Source organism: Agrilus planipennis, unplaced genomic scaffold (genome assembly GCF_000699045.2).
Source record: "Agrilus planipennis isolate EAB-ADULT unplaced genomic scaffold, Apla_2.0 scaffold155, whole genome shotgun sequence".
Taxonomy (NCBI): domain Eukaryota; kingdom Metazoa; phylum Arthropoda; class Insecta; order Coleoptera; family Buprestidae; genus Agrilus; species Agrilus planipennis.
The window spans coordinates 748,571-764,800 of NW_020439161.1; the positions used below are offsets into that span (position 1 = coordinate 748,571).

The window sequence follows — 16,230 nt, forward strand, 5'->3', positions numbered from 1 at the left end:
TTCAATATTTCATGTAACAAATCATAATATTTTAACTGTAGTGTGAAGTGGTATTTCAATATATGTTACACTTTACAATTAAATAAATATTTCTGAGTAAATACAGGGCAGTTTTGATATTATTAATGAAGTAAATTAATCAGTAATTACATTTTTGAAATTTTTTAGAAACTGTTTTATCTTTAAGATGATTGATTTTCCTTGAAAAACGCCAAAAACTTCTCGCTTTGTTTTAACCACTCTGTAGCTAATTCATATTGAAATACATTTCGCTAAATTAGGGAATTTTGGTCTGATCGCCTTCTAAATATATAGTTAAACCTTTCTGCCTAATAGGTATGTGCTTATAGTTGGTTTACCACTCTCATAAAATAATTTTCAATTTCTTCGTCATAAAAAAAAATGGTAAACTTTAAAAGTGAGGACATTAAGAAAAGGAAATGTAGCAGAATATGGCGTTAAGGCTGGTGATTTTCTCACCCTTTTTACTTTATAGTCAGTTTGGCGAAGTACTTTTTGGGATACCGGTCGACTAATAGCCCTTTTTATCGAGGGGCTTTCGGGAATGACGTCGCTCTTTAACTGGAACGTATTGCACATCGAGATTTTGGTTACCGATTTAAATGTATGAACCAAAACGATTGAAACGTAAATGGATAAAAAGTAAGTAACCCTGTAAGGTAAACTTTTAAATAAAAAAAGATTACAACGCATTAGTATCCCCTCATTAATCTGCATCTATAAAGTTACTGGAAAAGACACTATAAAACTGGGTAATTTAATATAAACTGTAAATTCTGACAAAACGTTCAAGAACTAAAGCCTTGAAATAAATTAGAGGACATTACTCTAAATATTAATTTATACAATGTAAATTTATATCTAATGATTAGATAGTAAAACATGTTAAGACAATAAAAAAATGACTTACCTCTCCATGAGCTACAGCATCTCCTGGAATGAACATTTCTGGATAGATGTTGTCCAGGTACCATTTGAAGGACTTACATTTGAGCTTCTCGCGTAATTCCTTCCTGTTGCTAACATCCCCGAAATCTCCCAGATCGTTCCCTATTCTAGAGTAGTAATACTTCGCGTAATCGTCCATCCATACTTCCGCCAAACGAACTGAATTTCTTCGCAAAACATTTACCCCCGACCGCCATTTATAAGGGGAACGTTTCCGGAAAATGTGTCCCACATGTGAACAGGGCACTATTTCTAATGTACCACCACACATCCAAGTCTTGAACGATAGTTCCAGATTCTCGCCACCCCAAATATCGAAACCGCTATCATAAGTGCCCAGACGTTCGAAAAATTCCTGGAAAGGAAGAAAACATGATTGCAGAAATGTTGCAAAGCAAGAAAATAATCTTGCATTTTTCAAGTAAAGGCAATCTGAGCAGCGCACATTGGATGACACTGAAGCAACCCCCGGCTCAGGCAGTACAAATTAGACGATACTGAAACAACCCTCCGGTTAAGTAGAATATTAATTTTTTAAGAAGATTTTTAGTACTCAGGCATATTTCAGTATTTTAAAAAGGAAAAGTAGCAGCATAGGCATATTTATTTATTTCAGTACAGATTAGACGGTAATGGGACTATCCCCATTTAAATGGCTGTGTGCGTTATAGGATTAGAAGATACTGGACCTAAGCCAGATTTAGGTGGTAGTAGTATAGATTAAATATTACTGGGTCTAACCCAGATTTAGGTAATAGTTTAGATTAGAAGTTATTGGGATAACCCTCCACTAAAATAAATGTGTTCTGATCATAGATGTGATTTGTTTGAAACACTTGCATTTAAAATGAAAATACAAAATAAAAAATACCTATTTATATCTTGCATTTAAACACCTTTTTGAGAAAAGCATTTTTATTTTATACTTCTCCAAACGTATTTTTTATTTATAAAATGCAAAATATATGTTTTTGCCGTTAAAATTTTTGCTAGTATTACCGATCAGATGTTATATAAAATGATGAATGAAAGTTGCTCACATTGGCCACTGAAGGTATTAGAAGCTTTAAAAGAAAACAAAGAGATATTCCATGAATGCCTCCTAATTCTTTAACTGAAGAACGCCAAAAAATTGTAAACTCCTTAGAAATGAATAATCTAAAAAATATTGGATCGATATTGTTTTTTGGGTTCAATTTCATGGTCCGTGGAATATTGAAGTTGTTAATTGATATCAGCACTTGCCAAATTACCACTTATCGTACCTTTAAAAGGAACCACGAAATTCTATGAATTACGACAAAAAAGCTCGCAAAACAATATCGAATTGATATACGCCAGCTGTGTAAAACTGAAAACTACAAGATATTGTGGTGTGCTAATAAATGCCTATAATCCAAAATTTTTAGAAAACGCTTCCAAAAACTTCACTTATTAGATGAACCCAAAAAGTTGTAAATATGTTGATATAAAATGACTGATGTTGATTTTACATCAATAAAATTATTTACAACCCCATTTTGGATCTGATCTTTCACGGTAAACAGACTATTTTGGCATCAGTTTTTTTTCCAATTAAAACGGGTAACAAAGGTAAATAAGGAAGCATATAGATAGATATTTCTTGCTGAACTGAAGGACCTATAACATAAAGATAGAAAAACTATACCTCTATCACTTCAAACAGAAAAATATGAATCATACTTAATCTTCACAGCTGGTGATATAATAGTGCAAACACCACTATTAACCTAGTAAAACTTCAATATTTAAAAAATGAGCAAATGCCTGCAAGGTTTTCTTAAATTATATTTTACATTTAAGTAAATGTAGAAAATTAAATAGGTGTATTACAAAAAAGTATTTATCTGAAAATGCGTATTTTGCATTTAGAACTTAAAATATAAAAGGGAAATCTATTTTGTATTTTACGTTTGAAATAGCAAATCAAAAAAGTATTTGCATTTTGCATTTAAATACTTTTTTGAGAAAAGCATTTTGTATTTTATTTAAAATACTTTTCCAAACGTATTTTCTATTTGTAAAATGCAAAATACCTTTTTGCCGTTAAAAGTTTTGCTAATATCACCGATCAAACACTATATAAAATGATNTGAAAATGCGTATTTTGCATTTAGAACTTAAAATATAAAAGGGAAATCTATTTTGTATTTTACGTTTGAAATAGCAAATCAAAAAAGTATTTGCATTTTGCATTTATATACTTTTAAAAAACCATTTTGAACATCTCTAGTTATGATGAATGTAAGCCGCAGACGATCGATATTGGTGGTACTATTGATGTACCCGAATATCGACAACTGCGGGACATAAATCAAATGGGAAGTTTCCGGAAATAATCAAAAAGAAATAATCTAATAGAAGATAGTCGATAAAAAACAGTTAATATGAATAGTGCACCAAAGAAACAAGTAAACAATGTATTTTGAGCCGATTTAAATAACCGATTACCACATGTAACAACCTCCTTAAAACCTAGTATAAATGGGACGATTTTGAAACTCTATTGGCGAATGACCCTTAAGATATGCGACGGTCGTTTTTTACAAAGATATGTAGATTATTACTAGATGAGACAAAAAAAAAGCTCATCTAAAGACTACTTAAGAGGCCCAAATAATACATAAATAACTGTTGGATTTTATTGTAGCAATAACTGCTTTTAAAGATGCGGCACTATGTTCATTACGCTTATCCAATTTAGTATACCCAACATAAACTTCGAATCGATAACGTAGATAATGGGGAACTGCATTTTTGTTTACTCTACTAACAAGTAAAATTCACGATGGGAATTAAGTTGAAGACAAACAATTTCCTTAAGTCGTTGGAATGTGCATCGCGCAGTGTGGATTCTATAGTGCATACATTCATAAACTTTAAGAAATTAGACAAACAATAAGAAAAAACACTTCCCTCAAATCTCGAAGTTGTGTTTAATAATAAGACGCGGCCTGATCAACGAATTTGCAAGGCTAATGAAGTAAACTACGAACTCCGTGAAAGATTTGGATCTCCAGAATCCAGTTAGTTTTAAACTGAGCTGATTATCCTAACAAGCTAACTTGCTTTTTTGATAAAACGAAAACAAAAAACCTAGAAATATCGGAACTAACACCAGAATAGATATTAATCATTTGGCAGTTCCAGGAACTCAGTGTGTATTATTTCTCTGACAGCCAACATCGCTTGAGACTAGTAGTGCTGTGGTTGAACACGGCTATTACAAACAAATTCAAGAAAATCATCTTAGCTCAAAAAAATTACTGACAAATTTTATTTAATTGTGTATGTAGTTTACTAAATATAACATGTACATTGATGTGCTAGTATGATATACACATTCCGTAATTTTTTACTGGTATGCAAGAGAAGAAAAAGTATGGAAAGAGCGAACATATATTGATAGTAGACGAAAGATTAAGCTAATTTTAGGTATCCAGGAAATCAGATAAGTCAGGACGGAAGGAGTAGTAGGGATATAAAGCAGAGGATAACGTAGGGTCGAGTCGCCTTCAATAAAAAGAAGTCACTCCTATGCTCGTGAACGGTTAATTTTAGAATTCAAAAAAAATTGTTAAAGGTGTATGTTGAAGTGCGGCGCTGTACCGGTCCGAAACATGAAAGGTGGGCGCGGTGGAAAAGAAAAGGTTAGAAGCGTTACAAACGTGGTGTTACAGGCGAATGATGAGGATACCGTGGATCGAGAAGCTTAAAAATGAAGAAGTATTAGAATGAATGAAGGAAAACAGAGGACTCTATGGAAGTTAATAAGAAATAAGTGAGATAGGTTGGTATTAGGACACCTTCTCAGACATAAAGGTCTAGTCAGAGACATATTAGAGGTAGAAACAAAAGTCAGGAGGGGTAGAGGTAGACCTAGATTAGATTGCTGTTAGCAAATCGTTAAGGATATGGGTTGCTCTAGCTTTAGGGAAATGCGAAGGTTAGCTCAGGATAGAAAAGAGTAAAGATGCATGTCCAACCAGTCTTAGGACTGACGACCTTATGATGGTGATAACTTTGGACAAGCACCCCTACTTTTTGCGATCTGCGCATTTCTCGAAAACTAGAGCAACCTGCAAGGTCTGACGAAGGAAGCTGGCGAGCGGTGGCGCAGGTACTTGACCATTTATGACCTATTTGGGTAAGTCACTTGGAATCGATACACAAATAAGGTTTCAGTAGGCGTAAATTATAGTATTAATACAGATGCGACAGTAGCGTACTGGAAAACAATGTAAAAACATGACTTAACAAGACGAAAAAATTAACCTATTGCTTTTGTATTATAGTTAGTTTTCACATTCACTGTCATCATGGGAATCTCTATCACTGTCACCAACATCAACAATTAGTTCTTCTGTTTGTATGTCTATTACTTGCTCACTGATCCCTATTTTTAAATATTTAATCTACGCGTCTGATGGGAATACTGAAAAATGAGGGCTGCAATCTTTATACCTAAAACTGCCTACTTTTGCCACCGCGCATCCACGCCATTTTAAAATTTCCGCCAGCTTCCAGCGTCAGGCCTGTACATCACTATTTACAGGCAGTAATTTAATCCGGGTCTACTTTTGCCCTTTTTAACTCTTATTTCTGCTTCTGATGTGTCTTTAATTAGACCTTCATGTCTGAGATCTTTTTGCCCATTTTTGATCAACGCGTCCTCTGTTCTCCAACTCAGTCTAACACCTCTTTAGCCTATTCTATCGAAGGCATATTTAATATCGGCCTCTATTCCTTTTTCACGTATTTATCTATAAAAAGTACTTCATTTATGAAGCTTTCTGGGTGGTCAAATTCCTCCGCATTCTATTTATTGTTTAGTATCATGTACCTACACCACCGCTAATATTCATTGGCATACACATAGATATGTAACTATATCTGAGGAATGATATCAACGAAATATTGTAAACTTAATTATGGTGGTGTTTCCTTTGTGTGCAACGTCTGCATAGCACGTACAAGTGTACGAATTACACATCGTGAAAGTTGGACTTAAGCAGATAAGCTGATAGACGTACGTATCGGATGAGCAAGCGGGGCATTTCCTGGATGCTTCTCGAGTCGGAAGATCCAACTTTGCACATTTCTATGCAAATTACTTGTATAATTGCTACTGTATGTACAACGAAACAACTATACCGTAGACGGCCGGATACCACGGTATATAGCTACACCTATCTAACCTAACTAATTACCATTAAATTCTAATATGCCAAACCAGAACAGTAGAACAAAGAAATAAAATACCGGAATGTATCATAGTTCCAAGCATTAAATAAAATAATTCATAAAAATTATATCAAACGGTTATATTATTAAACGTTTCTGACTCAACGTATAGGCAATCAATCTAAATCAAATCAACTCCTAATGGAAATTGCCAATGATACAATTTTAAAGCTAAAATAGTTTATAATGACTTTAAGGTTTTGAAACTGGGCTTCGGATTTGAAGAAGAATTTTCCCTTTACGCACAATTAGCAAAGCTAATCTAACTATATGATGCATGTTAGAAAAACTCTAGGAGTTAAGAATTCATTCTGCAGTTAGCTCACAAGTTTGACCAAAAAATTTTTCATTTTATGAAAGTCTAATGATTTTCAAAAGCAATGCTAAATTTATGAAACAAGGAATTTAAATCAAAAGCCAATAAAAGTGAAAGTTTTTTATTTAACTTAGACAGTCACACCTTATTGGCTTTTGATTTGAATTTATAATGCATTCAGTGGAAGATTTGGTAACTAATATTAAGAAACAATTTTTAGGAATGTGAGCACAGCTCATTTATATGACTGAGACTTTAAATTGATATTCTTCTAAAGTAAAATTGAAAGAAAGAACGCGATGAAATTTGCTGAATTGTCAGCTGATCAATGGAGAATCGATAGAAAGATAATTGTAAAATGTCACCGTTAATGCTTGTTCTGCAATGTTTCGTTGGGTTGGTCGGCAAACCAAACAAAAAAAACTTACGGAATATTCAAAAATGAAGCATTGTTGCTTGCTTACCGCTGCTGAAATAAAAACAGGAAATGTTGCTAGAGCATCCATTTAGGTACCTACCGGAAATGTTGACATTAACTACTGACTGTTTATTGTAAATAGATGTTTGAAGTGATTCTTAAAATATAAGATTATTGATTAGAATCTATGCAACATATAACTATTTTGTTATCATAAATATATTGAAGTGATAGAAGGTATAGAAATAATGAAGATCAAGAACAATCTGAGTGGTGAATATGTTAACAAGGGTGACGCACCAATCGAAGATGGATAAACCTGAAGAAAATACTCGGAGATTTATCCAGAATCGTTAGATTAGGGGCAGTGGTGACAGGCAGAGCAAAGCTAGGGTTTTGGAAAGATTAAAGGTGTCAATGGGACAGGTAAATAAAGCTAGGGTAGTTAGATTCGGGGAAGTGGACAGGAGACTATGGTGAATACGATCGAAAACGATTCATTTTTTAATTTTTCATGTAATGATTCATGATTAATAATTCATTATTATTTATGATGGCAGAGGCGTAACGTAAATTTCTGTCATCCGAGGCGAAGCCTACATTTACCGCCCTTCCTAATTGTTTTGTTTATTTTTTATGATATAGGGACGGGGGTTTGGTTGGTGATTATGTTAATAATATTTATTTATTTATTTTTATGATTTTTATGCAAAATTTGGTAGATTCTGATTTGAATAAATATGACAATCCCTATACAGTAGAATCCGTTTATTATGACGCCGCTTATATTGACCAACCGCCTATTATGACGTAATTACACCACGAAGTTTGGTTTTCATATAAAATTCTTTATAAAAAAAGTCGGATATAATGACTTCGCTTATAGTGACATGTCGCTTATTATGACCCACTTTTAATAAATTGTCCGGTTATTAGACTATTTTTACAATAAAATGAAAAAACAAAAGCAGACAAAAATTACAGATTATATTCATTAAAAAATACACCTGTATGTGTATAATGTGTACGTAATAAACGTGCAATTTTCATTTCATTAGTTACTATGTTTCTCTATTAAATTAAATTTTTTTTTTCACAAAACGCTTTGTATGACGTCCGGTTATTATGATGTGTTTGTCGATTACCTTCGATGTCATTATAAACGGATTCCACTGTACTTGTCTATGTTCAAAAGCATGTTGAGGGATTCCCCATAATAACTGATAATGCTCACTTGCTCCCACAAGGTGTTTTGTGGCTGTTACAAAATTTTTTAAGAAGATATGCAGGTACCAATTTTTGCGTAAATATGGGAAGTAAGAACTTTGGTTACTTTTGCTGACAAGGGGGGGGGAGGTTAAATTTACTAAAATTTACGTTTACGTAATACTTGAGTGACCTTTAAAAGCCGAGTCGCTTCCGTGTAAAAGAAATTTTGTGCTTGTATCAAGATGATACAAGATTTGTAAATTGCAAAAAAATTATTAATTTGAATTCAAAATTTGTTAATTTACCATGCTTAATAGGAAAATTAAGCATGTACATTTGCAAAGGTCTCACATAACTAACTTTATTTACATTCAAATCATTCCTGATGGTCAGTATATTATTGTTGCTAGGCGCATATGTATTATTTCCGCACCTTTGCAATCTTTTAAAGTTTCGAAAATTCTGCGTCATTTTGCTGAGGACATTTATGAAATTTAATATTATGCAGTGCTAAATGTAAATAGAATATAAAAAAGTCCACCAGACTATTCGCGTTTCTGCTTTTTGGTATGTTTTTCTACGATTGTTACGATTTCAGCCTTTGTAATCGTAGGTAGCTACTCTACAATGGCCTTCGTCCTTATCATAAAATGGACCGTTAGGGTTTGATCATTCGACTTTCAACTTTTGCTATATTGATTGACAGATGCTTTTCACAAATTTTTGACAACACAAAAATCTTGGAATATTTACGAACCTAGACGGTAATGGTTGTTACATGATCATCTTCATCATAAGGTCGTAAGTCCTAAGACTGATTGGACACGCACGTCCACTACTTCCTATCCTGAGCTAATTATTAAAAATTTATACAAATACTAAAAAAATAAAACAAGTTACTGCATGAAGGTAGATACCTATAATTTTTTTAACTTTTGAAACTTATTAATTTTAATAATTTTCAAAAAATTCTTGCCCATTCTTGTTTAGAATTGTTAATCAATCCCATCGGCAGAATCCATCAACTTTATTTCCAAACCAATTAAGTCCTTTACGATGAACTTGTGAGTTAGTATCAATGAAAACAAACCCAACAATTTTATTATTGGGATCCGTCAAATGGGAGGAGCCTAAAAACATGGCGCCGATTAGGGAAAATTTATCGTAGTTCCTATAGTGTACTGTGCAATTTCCACGTTTTTAAATTACGATAAAATGATAAGTATTGACATAATATGTGATTGGGCTGACACAAAGCCTCGGAAAGGAAATTTCGTTGAAGGTGAGCGTGTTTTTAATGCCAATCACATTATAAAATTCGGAAATAACAAATCCGGAAGCTAGCCTTCAAATTCCGTCAAGTTTACTGCCTACTTTTTACAAACTTCGGATTTAAAAAGTGATTCACGTTATATAATTGGTGAGGTGATTCTGGGTGATTTAAGCAATATCATATCAATGACTTGCACGTGCAAAGCCGATTTAAGAGAACGTTGCAAACACATTATTGCAACTTTGTTGTATTGCAGCAGGTAGGTTCTTAACCTCAAAATACTTATATCGTATCATTAGAATTGTGTTAAATCAATTACACAGGAATAAATAATTTCTCACTTTATAATTTTAGTATGATTCTAGTTTTAAATATTAAGGTTATGGCTGATGGTAAATACTTGCTGAAATATAATCATGTGCATTAAAATGACGTGAACAAATTTTTATTCCGGAATTCACTTCTTTGATACCTACTGCTTTCATCCAAGCTTCTATTAGTTTACTTTTTTCTCTAATTTTCCGAATATATTTTTTACATATATAAAACGGTTAGTTTTTATTGGAAAGTAGTTAATGTAGGTGAAGAGTGAAGATCTATGTCTGAAGTGCTATTGCAGCTTTTCACTGAACATATTAACTTTTTATTTGATTTAACTTTAGAAGAAAACTTCGTCGACTCCATCATCAAAAAAATTTTTACTTTTTTAACGTGTTTTATTATTTTAATAAACAATTTTACAATTTGCGTGCACAGTTCCTATGTAAATTTTTCCCTCATTCGAGTTATAAATTTTGCCATCAGATGGTGTATGCCCATTTGACGGATCCCAATACAAACAATATTATATGTACATCACTATTTATTCACAATTTCTATTTGTCTATATTTAAATAATTAAATTTCCCAATGGGACTCTTAGTTCAACCTGTAATTGGGAATAATATTACTTAAAAAGAAGACAATTTTTAACAAAATTGCGATTAACATTCGTAAGGGATTTTTCATCGTTATTCCCGACAATTTTCGCGATTAAGTGCAACTTTCCGAACTTTCCGTGGCGCACTGCCGCAGGCAATAATTTTTCATCTCCTCATCGTGTACTAACACAGCGACAACGGGGATCGGCAACGTTCACGTTTGTACCACACACGTACACACATAATATGGCTGCAGAAGCAGCAGCAGCATCGGTGTATTAATTTGTTGCGAAGGTGGCTTTATCACGACCGCAACTTTCAGTGCATCGAATTCGATAGATTACCACTGCGGGCTATCATTTTGCTGCAGCAGTTGTGCAACTAATTTGCATAGATATGAACAAGCTGCGATGAACTCGTTACTTTAGTTTAGTTGCAATATGGCCGAAAATAAAACAATAGTAAAAAAAAAACAGTACCCGTATCATATCTACCTCACATAGATAAATATTGCGACCTACATCTGCGAAAACACTAGACTGCTAACGGCGGAAAACGTGTTAAATCTGCGCTTGGCAAAATGAATTTGCTTCAGCGTCGCTTCATTGTGAACCATTCATTAAACTTGCCTAATTAATAAAATTATTTCAAGACTTGGAGCTAAAATGTGAATTTTGTAGATGTACGCCTCTAGAATACAATACCGCTTTATGTTAGATTAAAATAGATGCACCGTCGCTAGACTTTCGTAAATGTGGTGTTGCAGGCAAATGATGACAATATCGTGGGTAGAAAAGGTTAGAAATGAGGAAGTATTAAAAAGACACAGGGGGCTATGGAAGTCTATAAAAAAATAGGTTGGTAGGCATGGCATGGAGACATATTAGAAGCAATAGTAGGAGTTAAAAGGAGCAAAGGACGTCTTAGATTAGATTACTCATTCACAAATAGTTAAGGATCTGGGATGTTCTACTTTTAAGCAGTGGTGGATTGACCAGCAGGCTGAGAAGGCTGGAGCCTAGAGGGGGTGGCAAATTTGTCCCAAAAATCCGCTTCTGAAAGAATTTTGATAAAACCAGATTCTAGATCATTAAAAAGTCTATCGTCGTTTCTGCGAAATCAGAATTTGAAGAACATTTATCCAAACTTGGATATAGCAGATCGCATGGCTCTGTGTACACCAGCGACAAATTGTGAGAGAAGCTTTTCTTGCTTAAAGCGGGTGAAAAACTATCTACGATCTACATTATGTCAAGAAAAGCTAAATGCCTTAGCTCTTTTGTGCATAGAATCAGAACTAATGAACAACATTTCATACGACGATATAATTGACGATTTTGCGGATTTAAAATCGCACAAAAAGGGCATGTCATGTAAATCTTTTATAACAACTTAATTGATTTTATTGTGATCATCAAGCAGATTGTTAACGGATAATTTAATAGGAATACTGTTCGTATTGTTTTAAAAAGTCCAATAAAAAATATACCTCTTTTAGTCTTTTAATTCTAAAATATTTTCTTCCAACTTCTTTCGTCCGCGTAGGGTATAGAAATGCATAGGTCAGAAGGGGCGGCAAAATTTGAATAGCCTACTGGTGGTAAATGTGTCTGCTTTTAAGAAAATGAGAAAATTAGCTCAGGATAGTAAAAAGTGGGTTTCCAACCAGTATTAGGACTGATAACCGTACCATGATAATGATCCGGAAATCTGAGCATGCATACTATGTTTATGGGGTCGATGATTCCAAATCCGAGGTCGTCCAATTGTTTATCCTGAAATTGACACATTGAATACGCCCTGTATAAGTGGCTTATCACAACAAAAATATTATATTCATCGATCCGAAAAAAGGCTCAACTGATACTTTAGAGAGGTGTTAAGAAAAAACCTACAACTTTTTAAACCTTATTTGGCCATACGGGAGAAGTTTCCTTGCTAAAGAAAAATTTATAACCACACTACTCGAAAATTCTATTAAAAATTTTTGCTAACTTTCAAAGGCAAGGAATCTCGAAAGATGTGGAACTCATATAGCTATTTATTTATCTGTCAAAGTCAACTCTATTTGTCGATAAAATTTGTTCAACCCAATACAAAAAAGTCCTCCTGGAAAACTTTCTTAATATGGAATCGGTTTTCAAAGTATAAGCACAAAACATATGAATAAGTAAATGAAAGTAGGGCAAAAACTAATATTAAGAATTGATCCACTTTAAGGATAGAATTGGACAATTTTCAATTTTTTACTTAATCGTTTAATGAAACCAATTACACAAATAAAATTCTCTTGTCTAAATTTAGGGACCGTTATCAAAAAACGTTTCAGTTTTCACTTCCAGTTGTTTATTTGTTGCGAAAATGACTAAAGAGGGAAATCAATTTCATTGCGGTTTTCCACAGCTGTTCATGATGTGCCCAACGTTTTCGCTCATTTTGGTTTTTCCTTTTGTTATAAATGGAGAATGAGAATTTAAAATAAACAGCAAATTAGTTTCTTTGTCATTCTTCAGGACTACACAGGAAAGAAAAAATAAGTTCTCGTGAAAAATATCTAACCAATTATCATTTCTCAACGCGGGAACAGCAATTAAGGCTGTGTCAGAATACCGAATGAGTTCAGTGAATAATACATTCCGTTAATAGATTTAATAGCAGGAGGACTTTTGGTAATCTCATTTAAAAAAATAAATTGCCAAAATCTACGACAAGCGCACTTCTAATCTTGCTGAAAAACAACAGCTGCCTTATTGTGACGGATAAAATTATAAGGGTGAAAGTTAGACAAGAAAATACTTCGAAAAAGAATACCAATTAAGTGCACAATAAGAGCATAATCTAAATTACCATTCGAGAGCGAAATTACAATAAAAAAAAACCGTAGGGACAACTAGATTAAATAGTAGAAGGTTATGGATGTCTAAGTATCTAATTATGGATTGATATTAAATATTGTGATAAGAATTTGATACAAGGAGTTGTCGTTATGCCATAATTGTTCAAAGTCACTTTGTAAATGACAAGTTGAGTAGTTTAAGTACACAGATTTTGTTAGTGTAATTTTTAATAGGACAACATTGATATTGCGTAATGAATGCAGTCCAAAACTATGAAATAACGAACTAGAAAAAAGCAGAAATTTAAATTATCTTTTATTTTGTCAATAAAAGCCCAATTTTGTTTTACTTTATTTCATTTGCATGAGTATTAATCTATTAACCATACCTAAAAAGACGCGGATAGGTGCGANGCGTTATATTATTATGTTAATGCACCGATAACGTGTTTAAATGACGCACTTGTAGGGGTATTTTAACGCAGATGAAGTGCATTTTGAAATAATTCACATAAAAATGTGTAAAAAGTGACTACATCCAAATAACACACTTAAGTGAGTTAAAATAACGCATTTAGATTTACAGTGTAAGCTTTAGAATGCAACTGCTTTATCACACTTCCTGCAGTTCACGTTTAAATCATTTAAGTATTTAAGATAAGAAAACATCAACTGATCGATTCGAAAACTATACCAATTGTAGAAATAACTTATTTATATAGAATATGCCCACAAACCTATACTTATTTCGTGAAATTATGTTGCCTAGATAAATATCATAATAGACACGTGTATCATGTGTGTGCATGAATATATACAAAGACACACAGGAATATACAAGTGGTAACCCCGCAGTCGATTCGGCCCATCTCTTTAATTAGAACATAATTGATGCATCAGCAACATGAGCCAACATGTCCAGCAGAATTCGCATTTTCGGACATTCGCAATTTGGAATTTCATTACAAATTAATGACCGGTCGCTTTTCCCAGATAAAACAATTAGATATACTACGGAATGGCGTTGGCAGATAGAGGTATAGAATTTCTTTTACGTTCGTATTGACTCCCATCAACACTTGCAACGATACGCATGTATCGGCGACAGGACAAAGAACTTGATACAAAATTAAATGGAAAATTGTTAAATGTAAGTAATTTATTTTCAAAATGAAAATCATTGATATTAACAGATACCAACCAACTCAGTATTTTCAAAAATGAGCAATAAACGTATAAATCAATTTTGATAATAAAACAATCGAATTTGTAGATGATACTTGATTAAAAAAAGGAATTAAAATCCTATTCTATTTTCACCGCGTTCTGTACTCCTGGATGACGCCCTAAATTCGACATGCGTAGGTACATGGCACATACGATACAGCTTGCATTTTCTCAATAAAACAATAATTGAAATTTTACCTTATCGATACTAAAAAGTCCTCCGGCCATGGTAGGTGAGAAAACGGGTTCCCAGTCACTCGTGTGTTTTTGCTTTTCTCGATCGGGAACGGCATGCCAATTGAATTGCAAATTCCAGTCGAATCCACCCACGTTAACCACGTGATTTTTCGAATGATACTCGAATGTAGTGTCATCGATGACATCTATAACGGGACACACCACGGTTGTCTTGTTTCTTGCTATACGATCAAGGAGTGGCTCCAACCATCCTGGAGTGCATTCGCAATGAGAATCGAGATAAGTCAGGACCGCGCCGTTGGCATGTCTGGCACCTGGAACAAGGAAACGGGAAACTTATGTAAAATTTGAGGCATCATTGTTGCTATATTATCAGCTGAACCAAGCTTTAAATGTTTAATTTGAAACAGGATTCGATAAAGTTAATGATTTTATTACAGATGGCGAAAAACAACTATTTTAATATTACCTACTAATTAATTGACGTGTACAATAGTATTTTCAACTAATAAAACATTTGAAAGTTGACAACAGCGTCATAAAGCTTGATTCACACTATCCGTATGTTGACGGACAGTGGTCGCCCGTCAGGTGCCTATCAGTTTTATGCTGTATTCTCATTATACAATGACCGCCAGGTTTTTGGCAATTTTGGGGACTCAGCCCAATTACCACTAACATAATTTTACTGAGCGGATACGCATTTCGCCCACTTCAAATGTGGGCATTACCAACGCGAGACTGAGTCTCCTACTTTATTTACTTATTAATTCACCACAATCTCCTTGTTTCTATTTTATGTAGTAAGAGTTACACTGCAAATTCAAGAGCGTTATTTCAACCCATAATAAGAGCGTAATTTTTAATAATACACGAAATGTACGTTATTTTTACCTGTAAATGTGTGTAATTTTCTTGACGCCCAACATAGGTGTCAAAACAACTCATTTATATGAATTTTAACTTTTGAAACTTATTAATTTTAATAATTTTCAAAAAATTCTTGCCCATTCTTGTTTAGAATTGTTAATCAATCCCATCGGCAGAATCCATCAACTTTATTTCCAAACCAATTAAGTCCTTTACGATGAACTTGTGAGTTAGTATCAATGAAAACAAACCCAACAATTTTATTATTGGGATCCGTCAAATGGGAGGAGCCTAAAAACATGGCGCCGATTAGGGAAAATTTATCGTAGTTCCTATAGTGTACTGTGCAATTTCCACGTTTTTAAATTACGATAAAATGATAAGTATTGACATAATATGTGATTGGGCTGACACAAAGCCTCGGAAAGGAAATTTCGTTGAAGGTGAGCGTGTTTTTAATGCCAATCACATTATAAAATTCGGAAATAACAAATNCATACTTTCATGTTTTCAGTTCTATCTAAAAACTCCAGTGTAAAAATGAAAGAAATAAATACTTATTTGAGGTTATTTTTCATGCAGCTTCTCTAAAATTGACACATTAATGATGCGTTATATTATTATGTTATTGCACCGATAACGTGTTTAAATGACGCACTTGTAGGGGTATTTTAACGCGGATGAAGTGCATTTTGAAATAATTCACATATGAATGTGTAAAAAGTGACT

General features: G+C 33.5%; 1 protein-coding gene across 4 annotated transcripts in view; it reads right to left on the reverse strand.

Annotated features, from left to right (window-relative positions):
- Positions 1-16,230, reverse strand: part of LOC108737479 (putative polypeptide N-acetylgalactosaminyltransferase 9) — a 47,720-nt gene that overhangs the window by 12,552 nt on the left and 18,938 nt on the right. For all 4 annotated transcript variants that reach the window (XM_018470339.1, XM_018470340.2, XM_018470338.2 and 1 more), the window contains exons 3-4: positions 14,632-14,945; positions 932-1,324 (exon numbers count right to left, since the gene is read on the reverse strand). In XM_018470339.1, the coding sequence (XP_018325841.1) occupies positions 932-1,324; positions 14,632-14,945 (707 nt within the window). The remainder of the gene's footprint in view (positions 1-931; positions 1,325-14,631; positions 14,946-16,230) is intronic.